General features: G+C 40.8%; 3 protein-coding genes across 8 annotated transcripts in view; 2 read left to right on the forward strand and 1 right to left on the reverse strand.

The window, feature by feature from the left end:
- Window positions 1-11,203, reverse strand: part of scaper (S-phase cyclin A-associated protein in the ER) — a 62,912-nt gene extending 51,709 nt beyond the window's left edge. Inside the window, exons 1-9 of one of the 3 annotated variants that reach the window (XM_046038467.1) lie at window positions 10,854-11,199; window positions 6,422-6,539; window positions 5,186-5,262; window positions 4,246-4,443; window positions 1,858-1,958; window positions 1,264-1,380; window positions 515-642; window positions 309-388; window positions 102-233 (exon numbers count right to left, since the gene is read on the reverse strand). In XM_046038467.1, the coding sequence (XP_045894423.1) occupies window positions 102-233; window positions 309-388; window positions 515-642; window positions 1,264-1,380; window positions 1,858-1,958; window positions 4,246-4,443; window positions 5,186-5,262; window positions 6,422-6,539; window positions 10,854-11,021 (1,119 nt within the window). In that variant the 5' untranslated portion in view covers window positions 11,022-11,199. Of the gene's footprint in view, window positions 1-101; window positions 389-514; window positions 643-1,263; window positions 1,381-1,857; window positions 1,959-4,245; window positions 4,444-5,185; window positions 5,263-6,421; window positions 6,540-10,853 lie in introns of all 3 variants that reach the window. The other 2 variants (XM_046038466.1, XM_046038468.1) reach the window with 2 other exon arrangements.
- Window positions 10,533-18,426, forward strand: rcn2 (reticulocalbin 2). Of its 4 annotated transcripts, none has more exons than XM_046038470.1 (8): window positions 10,533-10,670; window positions 14,366-14,503; window positions 15,465-15,567; window positions 15,654-15,850; window positions 15,943-16,056; window positions 16,169-16,262; window positions 17,186-17,325; window positions 17,526-18,426. In XM_046038470.1, the coding sequence occupies exons 1-8, from the start codon at window positions 10,599-10,601 to the stop codon at window positions 17,667-17,669; spliced, it is 1,002 nt and encodes a 333-aa protein (XP_045894426.1). In that variant the 5' UTR covers window positions 10,533-10,598; the 3' UTR covers window positions 17,670-18,426. The 4 variants fall into 4 exon arrangements, with proteins under 4 accessions (XP_045894426.1, XP_045894427.1, XP_045894429.1 ...); XM_046038471.1 differs by lacking the exon at window positions 10,533-10,670 and adding an exon at window positions 13,751-13,828; XM_046038473.1 differs by lacking the exon at window positions 10,533-10,670 and adding an exon at window positions 13,855-13,875.
- pstpip1a (proline-serine-threonine phosphatase interacting protein 1a) lies at window positions 18,036-25,951 on the forward strand. Its single transcript, XM_046038469.1, has 15 exons — window positions 18,036-18,185; window positions 19,437-19,537; window positions 19,630-19,704; window positions 19,863-19,897; window positions 19,998-20,104; window positions 20,228-20,290; window positions 20,758-20,862; window positions 21,870-21,915; window positions 22,170-22,249; window positions 22,814-22,912; window positions 23,022-23,118; window positions 23,293-23,377; window positions 23,497-23,573; window positions 25,047-25,144; window positions 25,259-25,951. The coding sequence occupies exons 1-15, from the start codon at window positions 18,036-18,038 to the stop codon at window positions 25,388-25,390; spliced, it is 1,350 nt and encodes a 449-aa protein (XP_045894425.1). The 3' UTR covers window positions 25,391-25,951.
- Window positions 25,952-26,233: the final 282 nt, after the last annotated feature.

A 26,233-nucleotide genomic window follows, 5' to 3' on the forward strand; every position in this document is an offset into this window, starting at 1 on the left:
TGGCCGATAAAATGGTCTAGTGTTACTCTGCTACTCGTGAATAATTGATATCCAGGGACTGCTCAGGGAGAAAGACGTCACAAGGTACTGAACCTCAGTACCTCCATCATGTGCCCGTTCTCTGGACGTCCGACCTTCTCCAAGGGGTCAGGCTCCACAGGGATTTGCTGCTCAGTGTCTTTCTGGGTTACCTCCTTGTCCGGGGCACACTGAGAATGGAGTTGTTGCTCCTCCTGTGGCGGCAGATGTGACTTGTTACACTTGCCGCTGTCCTGTTTTGGGGTGACATGAGCCAAGACAGGACTGACCTTGGCAACTATGGCGGCAGAGCGAGGCTTGGCAGCACGTCCTCGCTGGACAGTCTCCCAGCCCTCAGCATCCTTTTTACCTGGAAAAACACACGATGCACTGTGTCAACCACCGGGAAGACAATGTGTTACTGTGCTCTCCATGTTAGAAGGAGCCGCATTCTGTCAAAGTGCATCCTGGCTCTGTGCAGGAGGAGATTTCTTACCCAGCTTTTCTACCGGGAAGGTGGTCGGTTGACTGGAGCTAGGGACGGACTGAGTGCACTTCACTCGGTCTGCCCAGCTGGGGCCTGTGTGGGAGAGCCGGGCTGCAGCCAGTGTAGGTGGTGGACCACTGAATGACACACACACGCGCGCACACACACACACACACACCATGAGAACAAACAAATGTGCACCTGTGCAGTGGCACCTTTACTGTCAGCAGGTAGGATTTTAAATTGTATTATGCCATCACATCTAATCTCTGAGTGGCTCCTACTGTGCCCTCTAAGACGCTTCAGCAGTCTGAAGACAGTACCTATCTAACAACCAAGCACTCTCCACTCTGAGATAGCATGGGACTGTATTGGACAACAGGCCTCCGTCATGATCAATATCCATTTCCTGCAGCATCCGATTACAGAGCAGTGCACATATTGAACCGATGTTTCAGCAGTCTTTAACTGACACTTTCATCTACACCTTCCACTGATTCTGTGGCATCAGAGTGAGAGACTCAACAAATTGCATTAAACAAATGGTTCACCATAAGCAATCAATGGGTGTATTGCTAGATAACATAGTCTGCACTTTCTAACCCCTTCCAAAGCAGGCATAGTGCTACATTTAAAATATTGACTCGTTAATAACAGGATGTCTTGTGATACAATTTTAATCAAATCATATGTTGTGTTGACAAAAACAAAATCAAATGCCTAATGGTGATGGGAAAAGACCATAAGACAGAGCTTACCCAAAGTTGAGGGCGCGACGTGCACCCGGAGAAGGGACCATTCTGTCCGCTGAGGGGCTTGGCATCACGTGACGTCCCGGAGACATCTTACGCACCTCCCAGGCTAAGGAAGTGGGCCTGAAAAAGTGAAAGTGGCGAACATTACTTAACACTAGTTGGTTCTGGGCATAAGTTAACACTAATTTCCTAGTTCCTAGTTTCCTAGTAACACAAAGACTTGGCTCACACTTTGGCAAATCAGTTAAATGGCTGATTCACTTGCAGCAATTTATGCATTAAATGGACCATATAAAGGTTTCAGGCTGTCTTATTGATTAACAGTACGCTTTAAATGAACAAATTGGGAGGCAGCACTGGGAATCTCCCTTCTTAGTCAATTTACGGTTGCAGTGGTCACTGTGTTAAAGAGAAGCCAATAAACTCAACTGATCTCTTTGAATTAAAGCCAAGGCTATTGATCCATTCTGTTTGTGACTCAAAGCCAGGGACCAGACAACAGCATTTCCAGTTTCACTTCAGGGTGCAATTGAAAATTGGGAGTGAATGAAAGTGAGCGACAAAGAAAGGGAGTGTGAAAAAGAAACAGAGCATCACCTGTTCTGGGCATCTGTTTTCTCCAACTTCTCCTGAAGCTGGATCCAGTCTATGAGAGCTTTGAAATCCCGTACGTAGTTGTCCAACATCATCAGCACCTCCTAAAGACAGCAGTTACAACAGGATGGAGAATGATAACACAGAGATTATAAATACATACATGAAGAACGGCACAATGAACAAACCAGTAATAGAAAGGTAGGTTTAAAATAAATAAGTGAAATCTGACGCATGTGTGTAACTTAAGAATATTTGTTGGACAACATTCATGTAAAGATCAGTAAATTTTCCTCTATAAATCCAGAAAATACCAACTAAAAATTCTAAAAACATGTAGCACTCTATACTTAAACCATAGAACAGAACTTGACCTCAAATGTAATCATGTTTTAGTAGACTGTCTATTGATTTTTGTATATACATTGCATAATGTAAGCAAAAATTTATTTTCCAACTAAAACCAATAACTGGCATTCAAGTCAGTTTAAAAACTGGGGTAAGGAGATCAAGAGTGTTGCTGGCAAGCAGGAGCTGGCCCACACATGTTCAGGTGCAAAGACATTATTGAAAGATTTGAGTAAGAACAGAGAAGGCAAATTCCTAATAGCAAATGTCTACTATCTGCACTTGGACTGCCTCACGGTGTTGGTTATCCAGAGGTGGTGGGCTGTGTGGAGAACACAACTGATTGATGGGGAGCGTGAAGGGAGTGGTAATTGAGAGTAAAGCTTCACAGTGCTTTTAGTTAATAGACAAGTCAGACCAGTGAAAGATGTGTCCAGCAGCAGGTCTGCTGATTACAGCTGGTTAACAGGCAAAGACCACCGCTATGGCCTGGTGTTCATTTGGTAATGAAAGCCAAGATGGAGAGAGTTTGCTGCTCCTCTGACAGATAAACCAACAGTGAGTGAAGGTACCATAAAGGGGCTTTCAGCATGTTAACAGGCATACTTACCTAAATACAACCCTCACATAACATTTCATGAGGAATGACAAAATATTTAACCTTCCAGAGGCATTGCCATAAAGTAGAATGGGCAGTAAAAGCCTCAGTTCCATACATAGAAACAAGAATGAAGAGGTACAGCCAGGGTTAGAGTGACTGACCGCAAATAAATAATTCACAGTTTTTTAAGTCCTTCCAACCAAAATAGCCTGTTTCTGTTCACTTTGAAAATTATTTGAATAAAACAAACATTCTGAACATCTACTGCCTCCAAGCAAACAGGAACGGGAAGTACCTTTGTTGCTTAGTCTAGGTGATAGGTCTAATAAAAAATGGGATAAAGGAAGAGTTCATAGGAACTAATTAGGCCTGGGGGCTGTGGGCATTATTAACAAGTATATATGAATCATTCTGCTGGATGAACAATTTCCCTCTGAGTGGGAAAACATTATATTATCATCATCACAATGCATTACATTGCAGAGAGTTAGGTATCATTTCCAGACAATGGTAATGTTTATGTCTGGATGTTTTCGGTGGAAAATTGTTAGCCATTTGTGTAAGAGCACAGAATGCCGATTGCCTACAGTTACACAAGGGGGTTGAGGCTGGGGGATATCAGAGCACTCTGCCTCCCCTCTAGATGACTCCATCATCTATCAGTGTCCATTAAGCCCAAGCTGGGTGGGATGGGGGATTATGAACAGCACCCAGCTCCATGGCCATTAGACAGCATTAGAGTGCAGAGAGATACAGTGGTATGAGAGTGGGAAAAAAATGCCGGCCAGATGTCTGACACAGGCCAACTGACAACATGCTGATCACACCGCAGGGAGCTGCGTTGTGGCACTGACAGCAAGCCAACCACACCACAGGGAACTGGGCTACAGTACTGACCGCAGACCGTCACCAGAACCATGCTCAGCATAATGCAGCATGGCAGAAGAATCAATAAAACACATGACTAGCAGGATCGTACCAGTACTGCCCTGGAGCAACATCACAGTGCTGCCGCAAGGCTGCACCGAAGCAGAACACACGGAACCACAAAACAGTGAACAATGTCAAAAAGTCCAGACGTACACCAAAAAGGAGCCCCATTTAGCAAATGCCTGATGACAAACACAATGTATATCCAAATTGTTAAGTCTGTCATCAATGCTCAGTCCAGTCAGCCAGGCCCAAGAGAGTCCTGTGATAATTCTCTCAACAGCAAGCCTTCACAGAGCCCCTCTAACTTAAAGCAGAAATCAAGAGGAATGTGAGCTGTGAGGAAGAAATTTTGTAATGACCTCAATGCCCCCCTCTAGTGTTCATAAATCATAATTCACTCTCCCCAAAGACGGAATTCCTGTTTGGTCAGTTCAGATCAGGAACCCCACTGATCCTGAAACTAGAATTTGCATTTCAACCTGTTTTTTTCTCCTCAAAAGCAGACTAACCTTGCATTCCACAACGCTCTGATCAGATTCACAGGTGACGTAAATCTCATCCACAGCTCGACGCAGGTTGTCGAAGAGAAAAGCCCAGTAGCGCGCTCGCAGGTCCACCTTGCGGGGCTGCCTGGCTTTGGTGGGGCTTTTCTCTGCCCCTTTGTCCAACAAGGCACCAGCTGTGCTTTTACTTTCCACGCCAGCATTCTGTGGAGACCAAGCATGGACCAAACATTATAGTAACAATTTACTAATAATAACAACTTATTACAATATCATACAAGTCTAGTTGTTTATATAAGCAGCCAAAGCACTTTTTTTCCCCCGTTGGGACAGGAGATGCTGCTATTATATGCCTTTTTATGCCAACCATGCAAATATAGCTAACATGAGAGTTCACTTTAACCTGTTGCTGTAATGTTGATGCAACGTATTAACCATGTGGTTTAAACCAGAGGGCATCAGGAAATATTAAATTGATACAGCATCTTAATATATATGGGAACTAAAAGAAAAAAACAAATATTTACAAATTGTTGTTGGCAACAATCTCGCTGTTGCACCATTATATAATGCCCCATGACATTCTCCTTGTAGCCTGCTGCAGTCTAATGCATGTTTTTGTAAAACTTTGCAAACTTATGCAAGAACATCTAAAGGACATAAGGCTACAGACTGAAAGTAAAGTTCACACTTGAGAGGGATTTTGGTTGTGTTCAGCAAAGGAATATTCTGGCACATCACATACTACAACTGCAGTCTAGGATGTCTCCACTCTTGTCCCCCCTTTTCTTTGTGAACTCAGCTTTTCCAAGACTGACTTGACAATGCAAAAACAGGAAGTTTCATGACCATCACAGATCCACATGGAGTGTGAGGCAAAATAAATAGATTATTTAGATTAGCTTGGTGAATGGTGCCCTCTAGTGAATGAAGATGATATACCAACCTGTTTCTTATTCCTTTGTTGACCAGAATTGATCCTCTGGGCCCTGGAACTGCCACTGGAGTTGCTTTTGGACTTTGCTGTGTGTAAAAGACAAACATAGGCTTATATATAGTAACTGATGAAATAAACAATCTCTGATGATCCCGATGAAGGTAACAATCAACATGCATATATGGTGGTCTGGTCACATAACGTGGTTTTGAGCAACTGTGGATAAATCCAAATGTCACACATGTACAGTAACAGAGGTGGACAAAACAATTGAACAATGTGAAGTGTCAAAAGGTAAATGTTTGATTATTTTGTTGCAGAAGATGCATGTCAACAACAGAACAACCCATATGAGAACTTCAACTGGAATATAGCAATGAGAAGATTTCTGGCACTCGTGGCATGAACTCAAGCGCAGCAAATAAGCCTTGAATAACTGCACTGACCCACAAAGAAGAGTGAGAGCCAGAGGAAAAACTGAGAAAGTGTCAGAGGCTGTGGTGGGGGTTTCTGAGTAGGTTGGTCTAAAAGGAGCTTTCTTTAATACAGTATAAAGCCTAAATAATGTGATGGAGCACTGCAATGCTGAACAAGAAACTCCACTGTTGAACAATTAAGTTGAAAGGTAACATCTTACCAGAATTATTTATCTTCTTCTTTTATTTAATCAAAAAAATTTTCATCAAAAGCATAGTGTAAACAATTCAAAGCCTATTACATAATATTCTATTAAGCAAACACAGTGAGCCACAGTATAGCAGTGACTTGTGCCACCAGAAATGTAATGTTTTACATAACAGAGGAGGACCAGGTGTTGCTGTAAGCTTTAGCAGCATTGGAGATTCTCAGCAGTATCATAATTTTTCAGTCTAGCCATGAGATGGAAAATGATCACTGTGTTCCAGCTGATATTGTATGACCATGAACAACATCGTCTGGTTTTGGTATAATCACAGATTGACATTAATAATGATGGTCACTGTAGTACTCCAAATAAATAATTAGACATGTTCCACTGGCCCGAAGATATGGGAAATAGACTTAAGGTCTTGCTGCTAAACATCAGCAGTGACTCCTACCACTGAACAATGAAGACCTAAACAATAAAAATGTTATACTTCATTTACTCGTGATGTAAGTTGCAATTTGTTATATTCAATAACATAACACCTGCTACAAATAACGGAATAAAAATAATAGCATATAAGCATGCACATAAGGTTTGTTTCGCATGTAGCTACCAACCTTCTTCCTCTTTGTTCTCTAGAGGTACACTCCAGGCAATGAGGTTTCGAGCAGCACGGCCCTCTTCAGCAACTATCTTCCTCACCTTGTCATGGCTGTTGGAGCGCTGAAAAGATGCCTGCAGGAGAAACAGATTCAGAAACAGATCAATTCTGTGCTTTATCCAAGAGCCAAGGAAAGATCATGTTGTAGAGCAGTACCGCATGACATGTGTGACAAATAGTTGTAGGATTAGGTTATTTTCAATGGGAAATCACAACATGCCGCCCAGGGTAGTTTCACATTAGGCAACTCTGAGGAACAAGCACAAGGTGTCAGGAAAGCCTCAATGAAGCTTCGATGGAATAATGGACACAAAGCTGAGGGGCATTTTCTCCACTAAGTCCATTACTTTCTATTCTGTGACATGGTATGCAATATATAGGCCAGGGTAGGAAATTAGCACCAGACAAATGCTGTTCAAATACACAAGTGGCTGGTAGATTTTCTTCATTCACCGGCCAAATAAACAGTAATCTATTGAGTAGCTGGTAAAATTTGAACATTCACCAGCCATTAGTCCGGTGGAGAAAAAGGTTAATTTTGCACCCTGATATATATTCATCCCACAGGCATACATAAAGAAAGGAGTCTTTTTAAAAAAAAATAAAAATACATCATACATCTTTTAAACTTACCACACTATGTTTTTCTTATTGTCAACAAATATCGTGACAATATTAACATTTGTTGCAGCAAATATTCTCTTGCACAACATATCTGCAACTGAATAGTCCTCAACAAATACACCAACTCCTGTTAGAGTAATGTTTGTTAAAAACTCCAGTGCCCAGCTGTATTAGGAAATTACCTTTTTTTTTTTTTTATTATCATCAACCAAAATGAATGCGCTTGACGCTGAGGGTCACAGACATGTTAAGGGCATATTAAAATGGACTAACACAGTGTTGGTTTTGGTTGCCTTATATTGTTGACAAATTGTTGACTTTCAAAACAAAAATTTAGAATATGGCCACTTTATTCTTTAAACCACATTGTTTTACTGGTGAGCTAACCAGTAACACGGCTTGAAGCACAAGTATTGTTGTTATGGTTACCTCCATTTGAATACACCTTGCATACTGATTTTGTACAGTGGTTAAAGTAGTGTATACACCAGTACAGTGTGTTTACCATAGCCCTAAAAATGACCAAATATGTTTTAAACAAGGATATTAAATGTATTCTGTATGTATTCATTGTGTTGTAAATTTCAAAGGTAAATGAAATCAAACAGCATGTAACAGAGGAGACACAGTCCATTAAAGAGAAATCATTCAAATTTCAAAGAGACATAAATACCACAAAAGGGAGTTGTGACTGTGATTGCCTTTTCCCTTATACAAACCCTTTATATGAGCAAAAGAAGTTTAACATAAATTTCAAAAGTACTAATTCAACAAAAAATTGCAATACTCAGTGCAGCAAGAGAGTGTACTGCAATATGTTGTTTCAATTTTTTGTCCCAGCCCTGGTGTGTGGTTGTGAACAGGGGTAGAAGACAAAATACTGCAAGAATTACATTTATGGGAGAGGTCTGCTGGCACAGGCGGTGACAAGAAACAGCTAGAGGCAGGAGCTCTAAACCAGAGTTGTGCCCAGAATGCATCACGGTTGACCTACAACTTGAATATGCATCAGTGAACTTGAATGTAACCTCGGGTGAAGCAGATACTGTGAACCAAAATAAAAGCTGCGAGAAGTCATTCCTCACATCCTTTACCTACTGAACATTAAGATGCCCTGTCATGAAACATGGCATCAACATCTCTCTGCATCCCCATCTCACAGAGAAACATAACAATTTGCTCTAACGGCTCATGAATTAATGAATAGAAAAAATCTGCTTAACACCCCACAAGCAATAACATCTACAACTCAATTTTGCAATGCAATGACAGGCAGATACAGAGTGCCCACTTGTCTCCTTGATATTATTTGCCTTTGTAATCTTACATCACTAAATATTCTGACTTCTGCCAATCTGCCTACAAAACAACACAGAAGCTAATACCTAGAGGCTTATCACTCTGGATCTTCCACTTGCTGTCCCCCCTCTCCCGGTAGAATAGCCCGTACCACCATGCTGTTCATAAATGATTTAATCTAATGTGGACTAATCCAGAGAAAACAAGGCTATTTTGGTCAGACAACTATAAGATGTGGTTTCAGAATCAAAATAAATTGTTACCTGAAACCAACACAAAAATCCAGAGCTAGTTCGCCTCTTAATAGCCAGTGAGTCATGGAACAAATCGTTCTCTCTTTTCCTGGCTGTCTCTCACTAGCAACACTATTCAGACAAGAAAGCTTCTCTACCAGAAGAGGGTATAGTATATGCCTGTTCCAAGGCTTTGCAGAAACAAGTGATAACTGGGCCAAGGTTTATGTAAAAATAATATGTAACAGTCTTTTCAGACTATCCTTTAAAGCTAGTGGAATGATGTGAACACGACTCATTAGGCGTTACACATGCAGAAACAGTATGCGTGTATTAGTCTCATACTATTTAATGTCAGGAGATATACCCAGCTGACCTACTTTTGGTGAGCAAAATGTTTAACATGTCGAGTAGCCTAGGCTTTATTCGGCCAAGTACAAAGAGAACACAAAGAGATAAAAAGAACATCAAACAATACAGCTAACATGAGCAAGAACTAGTGAGGTGGGTCAGTGTCAATGCACCATCTCCCATCTATAAACTGTAAATATTTACTCTGTTTCCTGGGCTCAGCAGTCACTGGAAGACCGATGAATGTTGTGAGAAGAATACCTTCCCTACTCACAACTCATGGCTAACTGTGTGCAGCCGCCTGAGGCAAAATAAAAGAAAGGCTTATAGCTACATTCACTTGATCCACTTAATCAGCTGCAAACAACCTGTCTCCTGGGCTGCATTCACTGTGAAAGAAAATGATACACTAGGGAGCATAACCTCTGTTATATTCTCTGCCCAGGCAATCCTTCCATATGCACCACAGAGCATGCTTATGTTCTAGACCGTGCTGACTAAGGGGCAAGTGTAAGGGTTCCCTTTTGGCAAGGTCTACAAACAGATGCAAGCAGAAAGACGGTGGGTGAATACTAGCTCATTAGGAGAGACGCAGAGAAAATCAAAAGATTAGAGGATACATACAGAATAGAAGTACAGTCTGTAAGCGGGTTCCTCGTCCTTATCCACCCCTGACATACTTTTGCTGCCCACTTCAGACAACCTGTTCCCCCTCACCAGCACTGCCACTTGTGCAAGGTGACATCGTCATCTGACAGCAGGACCAAAATAGACTCCTACTGTGTAGTCCACACTGCTATAGCAACTTGCCCAGCTGTGTCAACTCCTCTCCCAGTGATGATTGACAAGTGCTCAGCAGCCCGCCAATCTTGCCTTTCACTTCTGTCTGTAACTCTGTCTATAACTCTGTCTATAACTCTGTCTATAACTCTGTCTATAACTCTGTCTATAACTCTGTCTATAATCTAGCCTGAGCTCGCAGTGCTCTGCTGAGTTAGCAGCCACTTCTTGGGCCCGACTCGCCGCCTGCTGCCGTCTATCTGCCTGCCACTCTCCTCTGCTTTCCACTGCATGCAGCTTCCTATATTTACAGCTTCTCTGCTCTGCATCAGAGCCCCCACACTCTCTCTCTGTTTCTCATCTCTCACTCTCCTTCTGCCATAACACTGCGCAGTCATGTGAACACAGCAGGCCTGCCGCTCTGTAGCTGCAGGCTAAAAGACACAGTGTGTGCTAACGCAAGCTTGGCCGTGCATTGGCCAGACAGGGTGATGCTTTGGATGTGATTGGACTCAGCATTCAATGATTCATAGGCTGCTGGGGAACAAAACACACAAGGCCACATGGTTTGACTGCTGATCAATGGTACAAACTTACAAAGTCTGCAAGAGGAAGCTGGGACAAACAGAGAGAGCAGGATCCTTCATCATCTGATACAGACTCTTGTCCTAATTAACATTGTGACTCTTGTCACCCTACATAACACTCCTCTTGTTGTCACATACTTGCTTTAATGATGAAATAACAACACACACACACACACACACACACACACACACACACACACAGATCATGGTGCTTTAGAATCTTCTTACAAGGGCATTCATCATCCTTTGGTTAAAAAAAATGCACCTGTGTGTGTTTCAAACATTTCAGAAACTGATGAGACCACCAGCGCTGACATCACACCTAGAGAAGGTAAGGTCACCCATAAATGCTACTTTTCTGCTGAAAGTGTTATCTAGGTGAACCCATTCTAAAGTATCTAACGTTAGTCGCTTAGCTCAAGCTAGCTAACAATGCATAGGAATTCTACTGTTCTTGACTAAAATAACTGCTGTTTTTCAGCTATTAGCAACAAGCTAATAAGACATTACGTACCTTCAAAGCGGTTATGGATGCATTCTTGCTTTTGCCTCCTCCATGCGAGGAGCCTGAGCTGTTGCTACCAGACCTCTCCCTCCCGTCCCCACCTTGGCTAACTCTCGGGCCGAGACGGTGCTGCCCTGCGCCACGCCGTCGTCCATCATGGCGGTTGTCTTTGGACATCGACAAGCGGTTTGTTCAATGTTCAGCCGGTACGAAATAAAAGTCTGCTGATTATTATCTTGTTGTCAGAGTTGATGGAAAAACATGTCAGATAAATGCATGACACCGAAGACAACCTAACAAAGCAGGAAGTATGTTGAGTTTACATTTCTGACTGGCGATGGGATTATCCAATAAATTCACCGTAACATGGAAACAACATACGCATCAGCCAATCACGTATAGAAGAGTCTGGGTCAAAGGGCGGGACTTCAAGCGGTCTACCATGGCAACCAAGAAGATCGGGCGGGACGTTCGGTTGAGGGGGCTGTCAAGTCATCTGCAGCCAAAACAGGAAGCCCACAAGAGAAGCGAACCTGCTTTCAAAATAAAAACATTTGGTGGCAGCCCAGGGGCCTGTACCACGAAGCAAGTTCAACATACCCAGGATATCTTTCAGTTATCTGGCTTAACTAACCCTAACAATCGCGGTCGGGATAAGCGGTACCACGAAGCTGGTGATCAACTCGGTATCAACCCAGGGTTTCCCAATCCAGCCGTGACCGCGACCACTTTAAAGAGGCGGTGTTAGCAGCAGATGACTAATCACAAACATGAACAAGTCCACTGGCATCAGAGCATCATATTTTACATCGAGCAAACTGTAACTACAGAAATAGGACATAGGCCTAGTCTAGCACGGCTGCAGCTGACACTTGCCGGAAGACAGAAATTCGCCGACAGTGTGAACGTCTAAATGAACAGGCGTAGCCTATTATAAAGCGTTGATATGATGTGTTCTTATGAGCTGTATGAAAACGTTAGCCTTATTCTTTCAGCTCGACTTTGTCGGCGTTTCTACATTAAAAGGCTCGGGCACTGAAGAAGTAGTCTTCCAAGTCATTGTAAAGAAACTTCTCGAGTGAGATTAATTTATTTAACACACTTCAAAAGTGTTCCAAACATTGTTCTTAATTTACTTCATAAAGCAATGAAACGAAAAATCCATTAATGCCATAAAATGTGCTCAAATAGTGGTTGAAAGACTGAATCTCAACATTTACGCTACTGAACACTCACCTCATTACCTGCGCCCACATTACAAAAGGTGGGGCAGAACATGACTACAGTCTCTGTGGTAGGCCTATTAAAATTTAGTATTTCACCCTACTAAATTGCTCATATTATTCAGCGTCACATAAGAAAAATAAAACCCATTTATTTTATCGGCTGCGACAGGCTCTGTGAAACGGACTGGGAGCAAACAAAAAATATTAAACACATTTCAAAGCAGTAGCCTAAGGGTTTTAATCAGTCCCTGTAGGATGATATTGCTAGCCTAAAAGAGTTTATTCGTATCACCGCAGCAAACATAAAACAGCCTATAAAACAGCTTGTGGGATTTCATACAGATGGTGATGTCATTTTCTAAGAGAGCTGATTGGTCAGCATAGGCGGCGTTTTCGTTTGAGTTGATCTCTTATCTGGAACATAACCTGCTCCGGAGCAGGTTAGCCGTTCAGCATAAGTTACCATGGCAAACTTCGGGGTATTGAAAACCCAGGGTTAACCCCGAGGTTACCTGGATAACCTCAAATCCTGCTTCGTGGTACAGCCCCCTGCTTCCATAGGCCTACATTAAGCATGAAAACATTGCCAAATAAACGAGGAAGAACACATTAAACTTCACCATACATGGCCTTTTAGTATAGTGTGTCATCTGCTTGCGCGTAACCCTGTATAAGCTATGTTTTACAGTAATAGTTTGATGCTGCAAAGAGACAGGGTATGTTGTTGTCCACTTGTTTGTATGGCTATGTTTGTGGCAGTTTTTTCAAATACTCATAGCTTACCAGTATCTTTGCTTACTTTCTGTTTAGCTTTGTTGTGCTCAGGTTAGCTGTATTTCTATCTTGTATGGCTAAACATACTGTTTTTATATAATTGCATATAAATTACTAAATGATTTATCCCCAAAATATATTTTGACTTGCTTATAGGCTACAATATGAAACTCCTTGAACTAGTTTGCTACTATTCATAGAGCCATAACATTTTACATTTATAGTGTCTGTAAAGAACATTAAAATGTCCCCAAAATATTGATTGTTCTATATCCGGTAAATAAACTTGCCTAACTGGCAACCGACATTTACAGAGAAAACTTGCCGTTTGAGGCAGGCTGTAAAAATCCCTAAGGAAAGAATCTATCCAGTAATCCAACACACAAAAAGGGTCAAATACTTTCAAATTAATTCTGAGAAAATCTCTGTGTCAACATTTTATTTTGGCATGCACTGTCTGCACACAAACTCACCAATTATTCAGACAATCAGGGCAGATAACCTTGATTGTCTTAAATCCCATTTGCCTCTTAAACATCTAGATGGTGAAACATATACATGAACTGCACAAACCCTTAAAACAAAAGGAAAAGCACATCCATCTACCAACAGGATTAATTTCTCAGATGCCATATAGATTTGTATTTAGCAAACTTAGTCATCACTTATATTACATGATTGTCATACATGACAAGGCAATATTTGCATGCAAAACCAGTAATTTAGTATACTTCTATTTTCTTATGTGGAAACTTCAGTGTATAACTTAGTACTGTTGATTTGTCTGTGAATAATTTTTGTCAGCCCTGCTCTGTCAGATATCCTAGGTAAGTCTGGGTTTACATGGATTAGTTCGATTTTTAGATACATAAAAGTTTGAGATAAACCAGAATAATAAAACGTTTATTTTGACATTTGTGACCGGAAATACAAGTCTCGGGTGAATGTCACTGGCGTCAGCCCTTGTACGGAGAACTTTCCACGGTAATAGCAACATATTGCACTTTAATTATTTGTCAGCTTTGTCGCAGGTACTTTATTACTGGCTTGTATGCGTTGTCTTTGTCTGTGACTATTTATTTTGGCTAACGCTGTCGAGTTTGTCCTCGATTCTGCCAATGCATGTGTGTCTATCTGTCTAATGGTCATTCTCTCTCAAACACGTTAGTAACGCGTATTGTTGCAAACAAGGATTCATTAAAACCAGACAAGAACAACTATTATTACCAGTTTTGTTCTCCTTCTGTCCCCCTCTTTCTTCATCTCACACATAGTTCCTGTCAGATTTTGGTTTTAATTCCACCATCATACGGGGCATAAAAAGTGTTTTTGTTTGAAGTTCCACCAGATGACCACAAGGTCGCACAGTTGGACTTTGGCAGCTCTGTTTTGCTCTGGTCATTTGAGCTTTCAACTAGCAGACTACCCTGCAGGCTATTTCATTTCACTCATTCGTGTTTTCAGTTACATAAAGCTCATTTTATTTGACCACTAATTAACTGTGTTAACGTTACTCAACAGATGGCATCCTCTGCATTGTTGGTGTTGCTGGTGCTTCAGTATGGATTTGGGAGCTCCCATAAACATCTTCATGAAGATCATTATATTGGCCAGCAGCACAACCCTGAACATGACATGAACGTCCTGCTGGGAGACAAGGTTTTTAAATATTTGTAGTAGGGCTGGACGATTAATTGAAAAGTAATCGAAACCGAAATTCAGAGCTTCTAACCGACGTAATTTTACCATGTGGGTTATTTCAGGTAATATTATCCAGTTTATTTGCCCTTTAAAAACAGTAGTCACGAGACTCTGCCCCGTGCACTCTCGCTCAGCATCCAGACCTAAGTCTGTTAGCTAGCTAACCGCCTTCACTTTCCAGCAGTTGGGGAAACAATGAACATACGTTTATTGACATCCGTTTTATTAACGGACACACTGTGACCTAGTACATTTACTTCCAGACTGACAACTTACTGGCTGTCACCATCACCTTGTACCACACCCTCTCTCATATTCGCTCGCCCACTCACTCACTCGCCACACACACATTGCACTGCCCCTAAAATACCAAAATCCTCTGTTGGTATAACAGCACCTGTCACGTAGATGTCCTTTGATGAATGCAAAGAGGAAGCAGCAAAGTGTTGAGTATTACCATGTTCACAGAGAGTGTAAGTGAAAATTATTAGTACTGCATTGATATTAATAATTGTGTGATGCGCCAAATAAAGGGGAACCATGTCTCTATTATGAGCAAGTCAATATTACCTTATCAATTAACATTTAGACAACCGATTTTTGACATCTGTGAATCGAAAAAATAAAATAAACCCACCTTAAAATGAGCATATTTTCAGTAAAAACCTTGTCAGTGAACTATGAGGGCAAAAAAACAATCAAAAACAAAATAATTGTTCATTGATCATAATTGAGGTAAAATGTTCAATCAATTGTGATTTTGATTTTAGGTCAAATTGTCCAGCCCCTTTGTGGAACTCTTGTACTCTGTACAAGAGTTCTACAAATTACTACAAAGTACTGTACTCTATTCTTATAGTACAGTATTCTTTTCTACTCTTCATTCATCTCCTGCTTGTCTTATTTTATACACTTCCAGGACACTGAGGAGATAAAGAAACTTAGCCCAGCAGAACAGAGGAAAAAAATAATGGAAATTGTAAAGAAGATTGATACAAATGCTGACAATCTGCTAAGCGCAGGTATGTGTTTGTCTCTTTCAACATTTGTAAAGAAAGCAAAGATAAACAGAGGTGGTGGAAGGTCATACTCAGTGTTTTATCCACAGAGGAGCTCACGCTATGGATTCAGCATGTCTATAGAAAATATGCTCTGGATGATGCGAAGGAGCGGTTCCCTGAGTTTGACACTGACAAAGACGGTGTTGTAACATGGGAGGAATACAACATGGTCGCTCATGACCAGCTCATTAGCTTTGATGACAACACTGTTCTGGAAGATCCAGAGCAAGAGTCTCTCAGACATGTAGGTATACTTTTATTGTCCTGTTAATAATCACATTATACCATAGCATAACCTATCTGTAAAACCTTATCATAGGCTCATATCCCCATTAGCTGCATCTGAAGGAGAGGAGGCGCTTTGACTTTGCCGATGCCGACCGCACATCCGGACTTAATGTGACAGAGTTTCTTGCCTTCACTCACCCATCTGAAGTGGATCACATGGCTGTAAGATGATTTTGTATCATGACCCTTATATGAAACTGCAGTCCTCCCCCATTACAAGAGTTCCCCTTGTGTTTCATATTAACATTGATTGATTTACCTTTTTCTCTGACAGGATTTTGCCATTGAAGATGTGTTGGGTGAATATGACACAGACAAAGATGGATTCATCAGTCTAAGTGAATTTATTGGAGATGTTCGAGGTGAAGGTGAGGCCACAGAGATTGATTGTTTTTTTTAAAACAATTTATTTATTTTTCTGCTTTAGTCAGACACATATATAGACATAAGTATGTCACAAGAGTCAGGAGTCTAACTCTCTCTAAGCAAATGGGTAATGCTTGGCCTGTTGATACTTTTCCAGGCAAGAGCTATTAATCGTTTTACTTGCAGTAAGCACATATATGTAAGTGTTTTACCTGATTGTTCAAGTGTAAGTTTAATGAACACTTTGGGATGGAAAGGCAGCTTCACTGATACTATTTGGCATATCATAGGCGATAACTCCTTCCAAGATTCTTTAATTTTTACACATTTCCACATGCAATGAAACAGGGTCCCTTTAGAATGATTGCACTTGTAGCATGTATTTGGAGTAGTTTCATTAAATAAATTTAACTTAGCAGGGGCTACATGTGTTCGCATTAACCAGTTGTATTGTAAAAGCTTCAGCCGAGTATTCACAATCTGAGTCGGAGCCTTAGTACGAATACTACTCTATTCCTCCAAGTAAATGTCCTCCTGAACATCAACTCTCCAACAGTTTAATTTGTGCGCAGAGGATTCGGATGAACCAGACTCTAGTATATTGTATACAGCTGAAATCCTGCCCTTACCTTGGGTAGAATTATTTTTTTTATAAGATGGACAAAGGGCGTACTGTCAGGTTTCGGTTCTGGGCAGGAGAGAAGAAAGCTCCTCAGCTGTAAATATAAAAAAAAAAAAATGTTTTCTAAGAATATCATATTTTGCTGTGAGTTCTTCAAATGACGTAAGAATGCTTTCTCTATACAAATCTTTTAACCCGGATCATTATTCCCAGGAGCGAAGCCTAGATTGATTGTTTTTATATCTCTCTGCTATGCCCAGTTCCTATCCCCCATGCAATGTTGACACTTTATTTTGTTGTCAGGGGATTCCCCTTCACAGTGGGAGATCGAAGAAACAGTACGGTTTAAAGACCTCTATGATCAAGATAAGGATGGCAAGTTGAATCGAGAGGAGCAGCTGCGCTGGGTTGCACCCAATAGTTACGGTTCAGCAAGAGAAGAGGTAGGACTCATCTGTTCCAACGTGTGCCCAGATTGTGTTAGCATAAGAGATGAAAGTAAAACAGAATTCTTCCGTTTTAATTCATGAGCAAATTGTGTATTTGGATCGCCTTGTAGGATTATATATCATTTCTGCCGGTGATGGTATGGCAGCGTATTCACTGATTTCTTTTCCCTGTTTTGCACTCGTGTCATCAACAGGCTCTTCACCTTCTCAAGGAGATGGACCACAATGCAGACGGGCAGATCTCAGAGGCAGAAGTTTTGAAAAATCAAGAAACATTCATGAACAGTGAAGTGACAGACTTTGGCAGACAGCTGCATGTATCACATGATGAATTATAACAATACGTTCTATGTTCTTGTTTATCGTAGAGTTTCCTCATTTGTTTCCATGGAGGTGCTATGTTGTTTATTTCCTGTGTTTTACTTTGACATTAGTCACATGTAGTCCCTACATGCATATACTGATAGGGAGGTTCAACTGGGAATATGATTTGTTTTAATTTACACTTATCGAACATTTTGTGTTGAATTGTGGTCATGTGTCATCGTTAGTTGGCCTTTTACATGTGCCAAAAGTGAACTGACAATAGTATCAGTCCAATTGTGGTTAGAGACATGTTGCAGCTCTTCCTCATTTAAATCATCTTGGTGAGTGAGTGAGTGAGTGAGTGAGTGAGTGTTGCTGTGTGAAGCCTGGTTTCCTGAATGTGTCACGATCCGTTTCACTTGCACCAAGCAACAGCCGGTTACACTACTGGGTGTAAAGAAAGGAACTTAAAGTTGAGTGGACTCTCCAAAAAGGACTATTTTCTTACAGCTGCCAAGATGACATTACAATTTAAAGATGCCTTTTGGGTGAGTTAAAGTGATTGAACTTACCCCTACGTTTTTTTATGATGTTTATGTTGAGCTGTTGACCCTGAGTTTTTACTAAGGTGTGAAGTCAGTGTTTTATTCAGTATGTTCACTGGTGTACCTTTCCACTTCTGCTGTATTTATGCTTTTCATTTTGTCTGGATAGGATCTACTGTACCATATACTTGTAAACTATTTAGATATCTGTAGCCTATATTTTAATACAGTTAGCTAAACACTTCTAGTCTTTGCTTTCTTTCCTTTTTCTCATTGTCAAGTCACTGAATGGGTACTGATGCTAATTAAAACATCAACTTTTTTTTTTTTTTTTTTAAGTATGCGGCCTTGATAAGCCGCATACATTAGTCTTGATAATAAGTGTACTCCAATCTCTATCTAAAACCAGGCGTGTCACACAAACTAAACACTTGTTTCTTAAGTGCTACTTTTTAAGATAATGTATGAACACAAAGACATTATGGTGGTAACTCTGTGTTCCTGTCATTATTGAGGGTTTCCTGGTAATCTCCCTTATGTGCCTTTTGATCTTCTGTTTGAGCCTTCCCAGATCTGTACAGAGCACCTGTTAACACACATGTGCAACAGACCAGAACTCACAATGTTCATGTAACCAGTTACCAACACAAGACTTTAAATAGTAGTTTTTTTTTTTACCATAACCTTAAGCAAAGCATCAGAAACTGGCTAGTCAGAAAGAAGAATCAGTTGACGTCTATGTGAAGTTGTGTGCTTTCCTTTTCCTCTTTTCTCTTGTCCTGCTATCAATTTTTGTATTATGTAGCTGAACAATATGCAAACGTACATCAGCAATTTTTACACCGGTAATTTTACTTCCCTGTTCAGTCAAATTTCAGCAAAGGAAGAATATTTTCACATAAAAAGGTCTTTGGCATATTTCCCACTCAACTGCTTTCCATTCAACCCCCAGCAGCAGCACGTAACAATTTCCACTCTAGATCAGACACTATTACAACACCTCTATGTGGGGTACTCATAAAAGTAAAACTTGTTGCCTAAAGGTGATCATAGGTATTTTAAGTACTGAGCAATAAAGAAACTAACATTTTATTTCCAGTTGACATAAAACATTTTGGATTACCAGCATTTATTTTGACTTTTATTCCTAAATTTAACACTGGGTGTGTGTTATTTGTATTAGGCTGAGATCCCCTGTAAATGTTTTCCCTTATCACTGAAAGTATGATTGTTATTATGGCTCCATGGTTCCAGACAGAGGACTTCATCAGTAATAATGGGTATGAGGTTATCATTCAGAGGCTTAATGACGGTCGACGGACATGCAAGGACATGGAGGAGCTGTTGAAAATGAGGTGGGCTGACAAATATCTTGAGAATTGTACGTGAGTGTATGAAGTGACCTCAATTCTGTGGTTCAGCTCTAGTTTGGTTTTTGTCCATGTAGGGCATCGGCAGAAGAGAAATATGGCAAGGAACTGGTCACAATCGCCCGCAAGGCCGGGGGTTTAAATGAGATCTGGTGGGTGGGTGTGTGCCTGCAATTGAGCACTCAGTATTTCTGAGTTTAGCTTTCTAAGAAATACATTTCTTCTGTGGTATTGGATGTGCAGGAAACATTTAAATGCATGAAATGTCAGCATATTTTGAGAATGCCCCATGTTCATTTTGTTTTCACAGCACTTTGAGAAAATCTTTTGATGAAATGAAAACACGTAAGCACACAATATATTTCCTGCATTATTTCGCTTGTGTACTTCATACATGGCCGAGTCACTTCAGAGTTTATAGCTGTATGATTTTGCTGTTTTTCAGAAATTGAAAATGTAGGGAACCTGCACATTCAGCTTTCTGGATTCCTAAAGGAGGAGGTGAAGAGAATGGAACAGTTCAGAGAGCGACAGAAAGAACAGAGAAAAAAGGTACCCATGACAATTTTTTTTGCCCTCTTTTGCCCTCTGTTCTTCACAGAGGAAATCTAAAAACAGTTGCCGCTCTCACTGTGGTTTTTGTCTTTTTTAATAACATTGTCCTTCACTTCTTAGTTTGAAGGCATCATGGAGAAGGTCCAGAAGGCAAAAGTCTCCCTCTACAAGAAAACTATAGAAGTAAGGTCACTTCACAATATGACGATATGCATGGTCAGTCATGGTTTGTTGAGGCCCATTTTAACAGATATACAAAAAAGTAATTTTGGTTTCAGCAAGTGTATTTATATTACTTTATATAATTACCACAGTGGTCAACAGCATGAACCAGTTCAGGTGCAGCTACATCCTGCTTGTATGTGCAAGAAAGGTGCATAAAGTAGGTACCACTCTGAAAATACTTGCTCTGCATTTTTAAGATTTGAAGGATGGTTTGGGAATGAAATAACTAAATACCATGGGGAGACAATGTGATGACACCCAACTCAGGAATCTCAGCTCATACTTCTCTTCACTCGGAAGAGCTTGATGCACTTTGCTTTTCCTGTACATGCATCACCCCCCCCCCTTCCTGTTAAGTTGATAAAGCATGTGCTGTTGAACAAAGCATGGTGTTTCACTTGGTTTCTGTTCTGTTTCCCCTCTAGTCTAAAAGATCCTATGAGCAGCGCTGCAGGGAGGCAGATGAGGCAGAGCAAACCGCCGAGAAGATGGGCAACACGCCCACAGCCACTCCCAAACAGATTGAGAAGGTACGTCTGTACTGTGGTATCACACATCAAAGGTCCAATGTAATGGTTTCAATTGTTTGTTCATTTAATTTGACGTAACTACATTAGCTGGGGTGGGGGGTTTCTTGGCACAGAAGAAGACATTGTTTGTTCTCTTAAGAATAAGTCCAACCAATGAATCTAAGGCATATGAATCTATGCTGCTGAATAATAATTAGTGTCTGATATGTTTGTTTTTTTTCTTTTTAAATCTTAAAATTAAATCTACTCCTTCCCCAAGATATACTTCACTGAAAGGTCCATTCTCAGCATACAGTAGTTTCCACATCACTCGTGTGTAAGTTGAATATTAGACCACAGTTGGCTTCCAAACTAGCTTTGATGTCACAACAACATCATGCTTGTTCGTAAATGTTTTAAACTCAGATTAAAGATAAGCACAGAGAGAAATGTTTCCCCCTTCAGCAAATTCATTTGGAAACAGTCCTCTAGTGGTGATGGCGATGGTGCAATGGATAAGACTATGCCTTTGGTGTGAGAGACCCAGGTTCAATCCCCCACTGTGACCCATCTACCATTGTGTCCCTGAGCAAGACACTTAACCCCTAGTTGCTCCACACACACGACCTATGTAGCAATTGTAAGTTGCTTTGGATTTAAATGTAGTGTCAAACTGTGCACAGGCATCATTCTGCACGGTGAAGATCAAACATCCAACTGAAGTTACAATAACAGTGTCTCAGCGTTTTGTCTATCATAACTGTCACTGGCATTTGAGAGTCTACTGGGCACCTCCTTAACAATGCATGCTATTAACAATTGCAAACATGAAATGTTGATATGTTGCTGTTGTTGGCAACCAGAGGGATAGATAATCAGCACTCTCTTTACCCATGACTATATTATGTAATTTAAGTCATAATATGTTTAATACGAGTTTGTTTTACACTTTCTATTCTACAAAGATGATATCGGAAAACATAAACTTTCCTATAATGACAATGCGTCATTTTGTGTTCTCTTCTCAGATGAACAGCAAATCCAGACAGTGCAGAGAAGCTGCACAAGAGGCTGGTAAGGACAAACAATAAGTCAAGTGAGATGCTGTGTCTTGGCCGTGCAGACTAGTGTTTTATGCAGGAAGCCGCTATGGTTTACCAGAAACATTTTTTTAAATGATGGTGGTCACGTTTACTTCCCCTTTATTGAGGAGTCCAAAAATAGGTTAAAATGCAATATTTAAATCCCTACCCCAAACCACACACTGTTGGTTTTTTATGTTATGTGTAAAGTTTTTACACTTAACTCTTATCTTGGCTTGTCTTCAGAGAAACAGTACATGTCAAACATTGAACAACTTGACAACACTCGTCAAGAATGGGAGTCAACGCACATCAACACATGTGAGGTAAAGTATCGCGCTGGAAGCTGTATTTCTCTTAACATATTTATCAAGTGAGGAAAGCACACTACAGCTTGATACATTTTGAAATGTACAGACTAAGACCAAGCTTGGCAATACCGGAGGCCTGTTTTGCCAATGAGGATGTGTAACACTTCCTACAATCAGGCTATGGAGTGAGTCACTAATCTACGAACATGTTTCCTGGCAACAAATCTTCCTACATGTGATAACATCAACAAAGTTTATGCCAGTCAACTACTTTATTCATCCCTATTTAAAAGGGTCAATTGCAGGCAGAGGCTTGCAATACAGGACAGCTCGCGCACACACAAAAAAGAAACAATTACAATCATATTTGAAAAGATCATCAAAAAATCATCAAATAAGCGCTCAAATGACAGCTATGAACCTCTGATTGCAGAGCATGCTGGACGCTTTTGTTGTGCAAGAGGTTGCCTGTTGCATCACTATATTTTAGTTCTGTAATTCTATTGCTCTGTAAAATGTGCTGCGCTTCAGTGTTTTCCAGATTGCTTACTTTTTTTTCTCCATCGCACTGTTTTGCAGATGTTTCAGCAACAAGAAGAAGACCGCCTCAATGTGCTAAGGAATGCTTTGTGGGTGCACTGTAACCACTTATCAATGCAGAGTGTAAAAGATGACGAGGTGCGTGCAGCTGTTCTCACACACCTCTATGGGGATAGTCCCTTAGCAAGCCCTTGAAGTATACAGTGCTGTATATTTAAAGTTCATTCTACACAAACTCCTCTTTCAGTGTTACGAGGATGTGAGGAAAGCACTGGAAAACTGTGACATCGTCACAGACATCAATTACTTTGTGGACACGAAAGGAACTGGCTCAACCCCACCAGGTAGGAACTGGCTCTGCAGCCTTCCTGATTTGGATTTGAATATGTTCAAGTTGGAAATTTTAATATTATCTCTAAGCCGCTAGTAAAACATACAGCAGAATGTTTGGCACGAATAAAAACAGGTGATTATGAAACCCTGAAACACACTGAAGATTTTTTGACTGAATTTGACAGCTCCAATTCAATACCAAAATTACTACGAGAACGATGGCACAGCTGACAGAAATGGCAGCGTTGGCTTTGTAGGAGTCATGAAAAGGTCAGAATGGCACAGTGGAAAGCGCTGTTACTAAACGAATGATGATTGTTACATCATGTTTTCTTTCCCTTCAATACATGTTTGTGTATTGCTTACTGAGTGCTTTTCCCAATTTGTAGGTTTTCAAATCTTCTGCAGGTGAACTGTTCCAGTGGCTCCAAAATGAGCATCAATGAACCAGTTGCCCAACCTAATGGTATAGTACCAAAGCCATTCAAGTTAACACTGCAATTTCCAAAATGATGGTTGCTATGAACAGTGAAAGCCCCTTGGTCATTGCAACACAAGGTGTGGAGCAACTGGAGTACCGGTAATTACAAACTAGGGGTACTTGTACTCCAGGCCACACTGCAGTTTTAAGGGGGTATGTGGAAACATTGTGGCGTAGTTCAGCTAATTTTTAAAAAGACAGAAATTACAATTTTGTGTTTGGGAGGAACAGAAATAGTGAGGCGCAAAGTATATTTATTGTCACAGTTGCCAGTGAACTAACTGTTAAGACAGATATGCCTCCAACATGCCACCGACCTAACACCTTAGGCTTGTGCAGACTTCACAGCCAACTGCCGTGCCGTTCACACTACACAACTTGCCCTCTTGTGACAGGACTGCTGAAATCGTTGTGGCATTCACACTACATGACTGATAGGTGACGGGGTCACACACTACAGGAGCTGACAGTGGCTGAGTCACCAGACGCTGGTCTCCAAACCACGTTTTGTCAAGAAAACACACGTGCAATGTGAAACGGGAAATCTACAGACAAGACAGCTGCTATTTGTTATTATGAAGAGCAATTATAAAGACAAAGAATATGAGTGAAAGAATGGATTAGCACACGCAGTTAGCAAGGATCGTCTGAGCTACAGAGAGATGTAAAAAGTGTTTTATGGTGAAAAAGTAGCTGCCTGGTCGCCAGCTGCCTGCTCCCATTGGCTGGATATGGATGTCGAGTCGGCCGACTCCTCCAGATATTTGGCATGTTCCATATCTGGTAGACGTGCTGCAGAAATGTGTCGGGGAGCCGCTTTGATGCGTCCTTATGTAGTTCACAAATAACACTGGCGACCGCTGATCAACCGATTATTTACTCCAGATCACAGCCTGACGGTGCCGAGCTCGCCAAGCGGCAAATTGGGCTAGAAATCGTGTAGTGTAGGCTTTAATAAGTGTCCAGCTTCTGCCACTCCAAGTGGGAGTAGTAGCCTACAAATGCAAACCTGACCATACCCACACATTGACAGTTCAGTTCAGCTTTATTGTCAGACTCAGGGTCCATTAGAAAAACGTACAAAATAGCCTACATCACATTCTGTTAAAAACAACACATAAAATAGGAATACAACAATTGCAGGATCCACTTTTACATGTTCAGCAGTCTCAAATAACATCCAGGTTAAAATCCGTCCAAATGAACACATTTGGAATGAGGTGGTGTTGATGAAGGGCTAGTTGAGCTCACCTGACAGGCCACTGTAGGTGTACAACAACAAGGGTTGGGGACCACAGCTTTATGCCACCACCATCAAATCATTTGTTCAGCTTGCCGATGATTAGATAAGACAGGCTTAGTTACTGGTTTGGGGAAGAAAGTTGCAAATTAAGAGTGGCTTCACACCGCAGCCAAACCGGTGCTGATTATGTCTGCAACCCTGTCCCAACTCCACAGCAGAAACACCAGATGGAGTATATGCTTCCATTCCTGGATTGCCGGTGACCCACTTGAGCAGCGACCAGTACAAGGCCGTGTATGACTATGAGGCACAGGTCAGCTTCTTGGCACGGAAATGTCTAACCCCTACATGGGACACATTCTTATGTACTAATTCTTGTTCATCTATAGGGGAAATCTGTTGATTGATTGTTTCTGTGCTTGTTTAGGGGAATGATGAGCTCTCTGTATCTTTTGGGGACATTGTGGTTGTCCTAGAACAAGGTGAGGATGGCTGGTGGACGGTGCAACGAAATGGCCTTACTGGATTGGTTCCAGGCTCTTACCTTGCCAAAGAATAGGTTTACTTGACAGCCATATGTAAGACTACTATATTTCCTACAACTATGTAGTAAAGGCCTTAGTCATTTCGAATAATTTGATCATATCTGTTGTTTATATTTTTGTTACATGCATCATTAAAGACCCTATGTGTAGGATTTCAAAATTTCAAACTTTGGCACCCTCTATGGTGATATCAGTGTACATGCCATAGATGTGCCCATAGTGTGAATTAACGGTTTCCGATTTTTATAATGAATTAATAATCCTAGAGATAGGGACTTTCACTTACAATTAATGGTTAATTATTTATTGCTATGGCACATATTCACATTAATTTGCCCTTACTGCTCATGTATTGAGCGCACCTCATACCAGAGACAGCTGAGCGAAGTTTATTCAAATACTCTGGTATTCTTGTATATTTCAGGTCTGAAATGATCGGCAGAATGTTTGATTTCTCTTGTTGGCCTTTATGTCATTTCATTGTGTAGTTATTGTTTCTATTCTCAATGCCAAAAAGTGTAATTAAGCATTTGTTTGTATTTATTCAATATTAAAGAGAAATCCTCAGGTTTTAATTCGGTTTTTGAATGGCATAAATGCTAATTAAGAAAACTATTTGGCATGTCTTGAAACCACAATACCCTATTTGTTCCCTCATGACCCCTTTTACTGCAGATACATACTCTAGATTATAAAATCCGACTAGAACCATCCAAAGTAACTGAAATTCAACCAGGCATTATTCTTCTGCTCTCTTTAGTTCAAAGGTATCTGGTTACGCTGTCACAGGTGATGCATTGCTAACTCAGTGTCCATGAAGTAACCAAATCTTTTAATCATGTCCTTCTTATCAAGTC

Source organism: Micropterus dolomieu, linkage group LG22 (genome assembly GCF_021292245.1).
Source record: "Micropterus dolomieu isolate WLL.071019.BEF.003 ecotype Adirondacks linkage group LG22, ASM2129224v1, whole genome shotgun sequence".
NCBI lineage: Eukaryota > Metazoa > Chordata > Actinopteri > Centrarchiformes > Centrarchidae > Micropterus > Micropterus dolomieu.

Coding starts and splice junctions, on each gene's coding strand:
- pstpip1a (XM_046038469.1), top strand. CDS start 18,036: ATGTGTCACGATCCGTTTCACTTGCACCAAGCAACAGCCGGTTACACT. Junction 19,538..19,629: donor GAGGAGCTGTTGAAAATGAG/GTGGGCTGACAA, acceptor TTGTCCATGTAG/GGCATCGGCAGAAGAGAAAT. Junction 21,916..22,169: donor AGAAGCTGCACAAGAGGCTG/GTAAGGACAAAC, acceptor GCTTGTCTTCAG/AGAAACAGTACATGTCAAAC.
- rcn2 (XM_046038470.1), top strand. CDS start 10,599: ATGCACCTGTGTGTGTTTCAAACATTTCAGAAACTGATGAGACCACCA. Junction 15,568..15,653: donor TGACAATCTGCTAAGCGCAG/GTATGTGTTTGT, acceptor TTTTATCCACAG/AGGAGCTCACGCTATGGATT. Junction 15,851..15,942: donor AGCAAGAGTCTCTCAGACAT/GTAGGTATACTT, acceptor TATCCCCATTAG/CTGCATCTGAAGGAGAGGAG.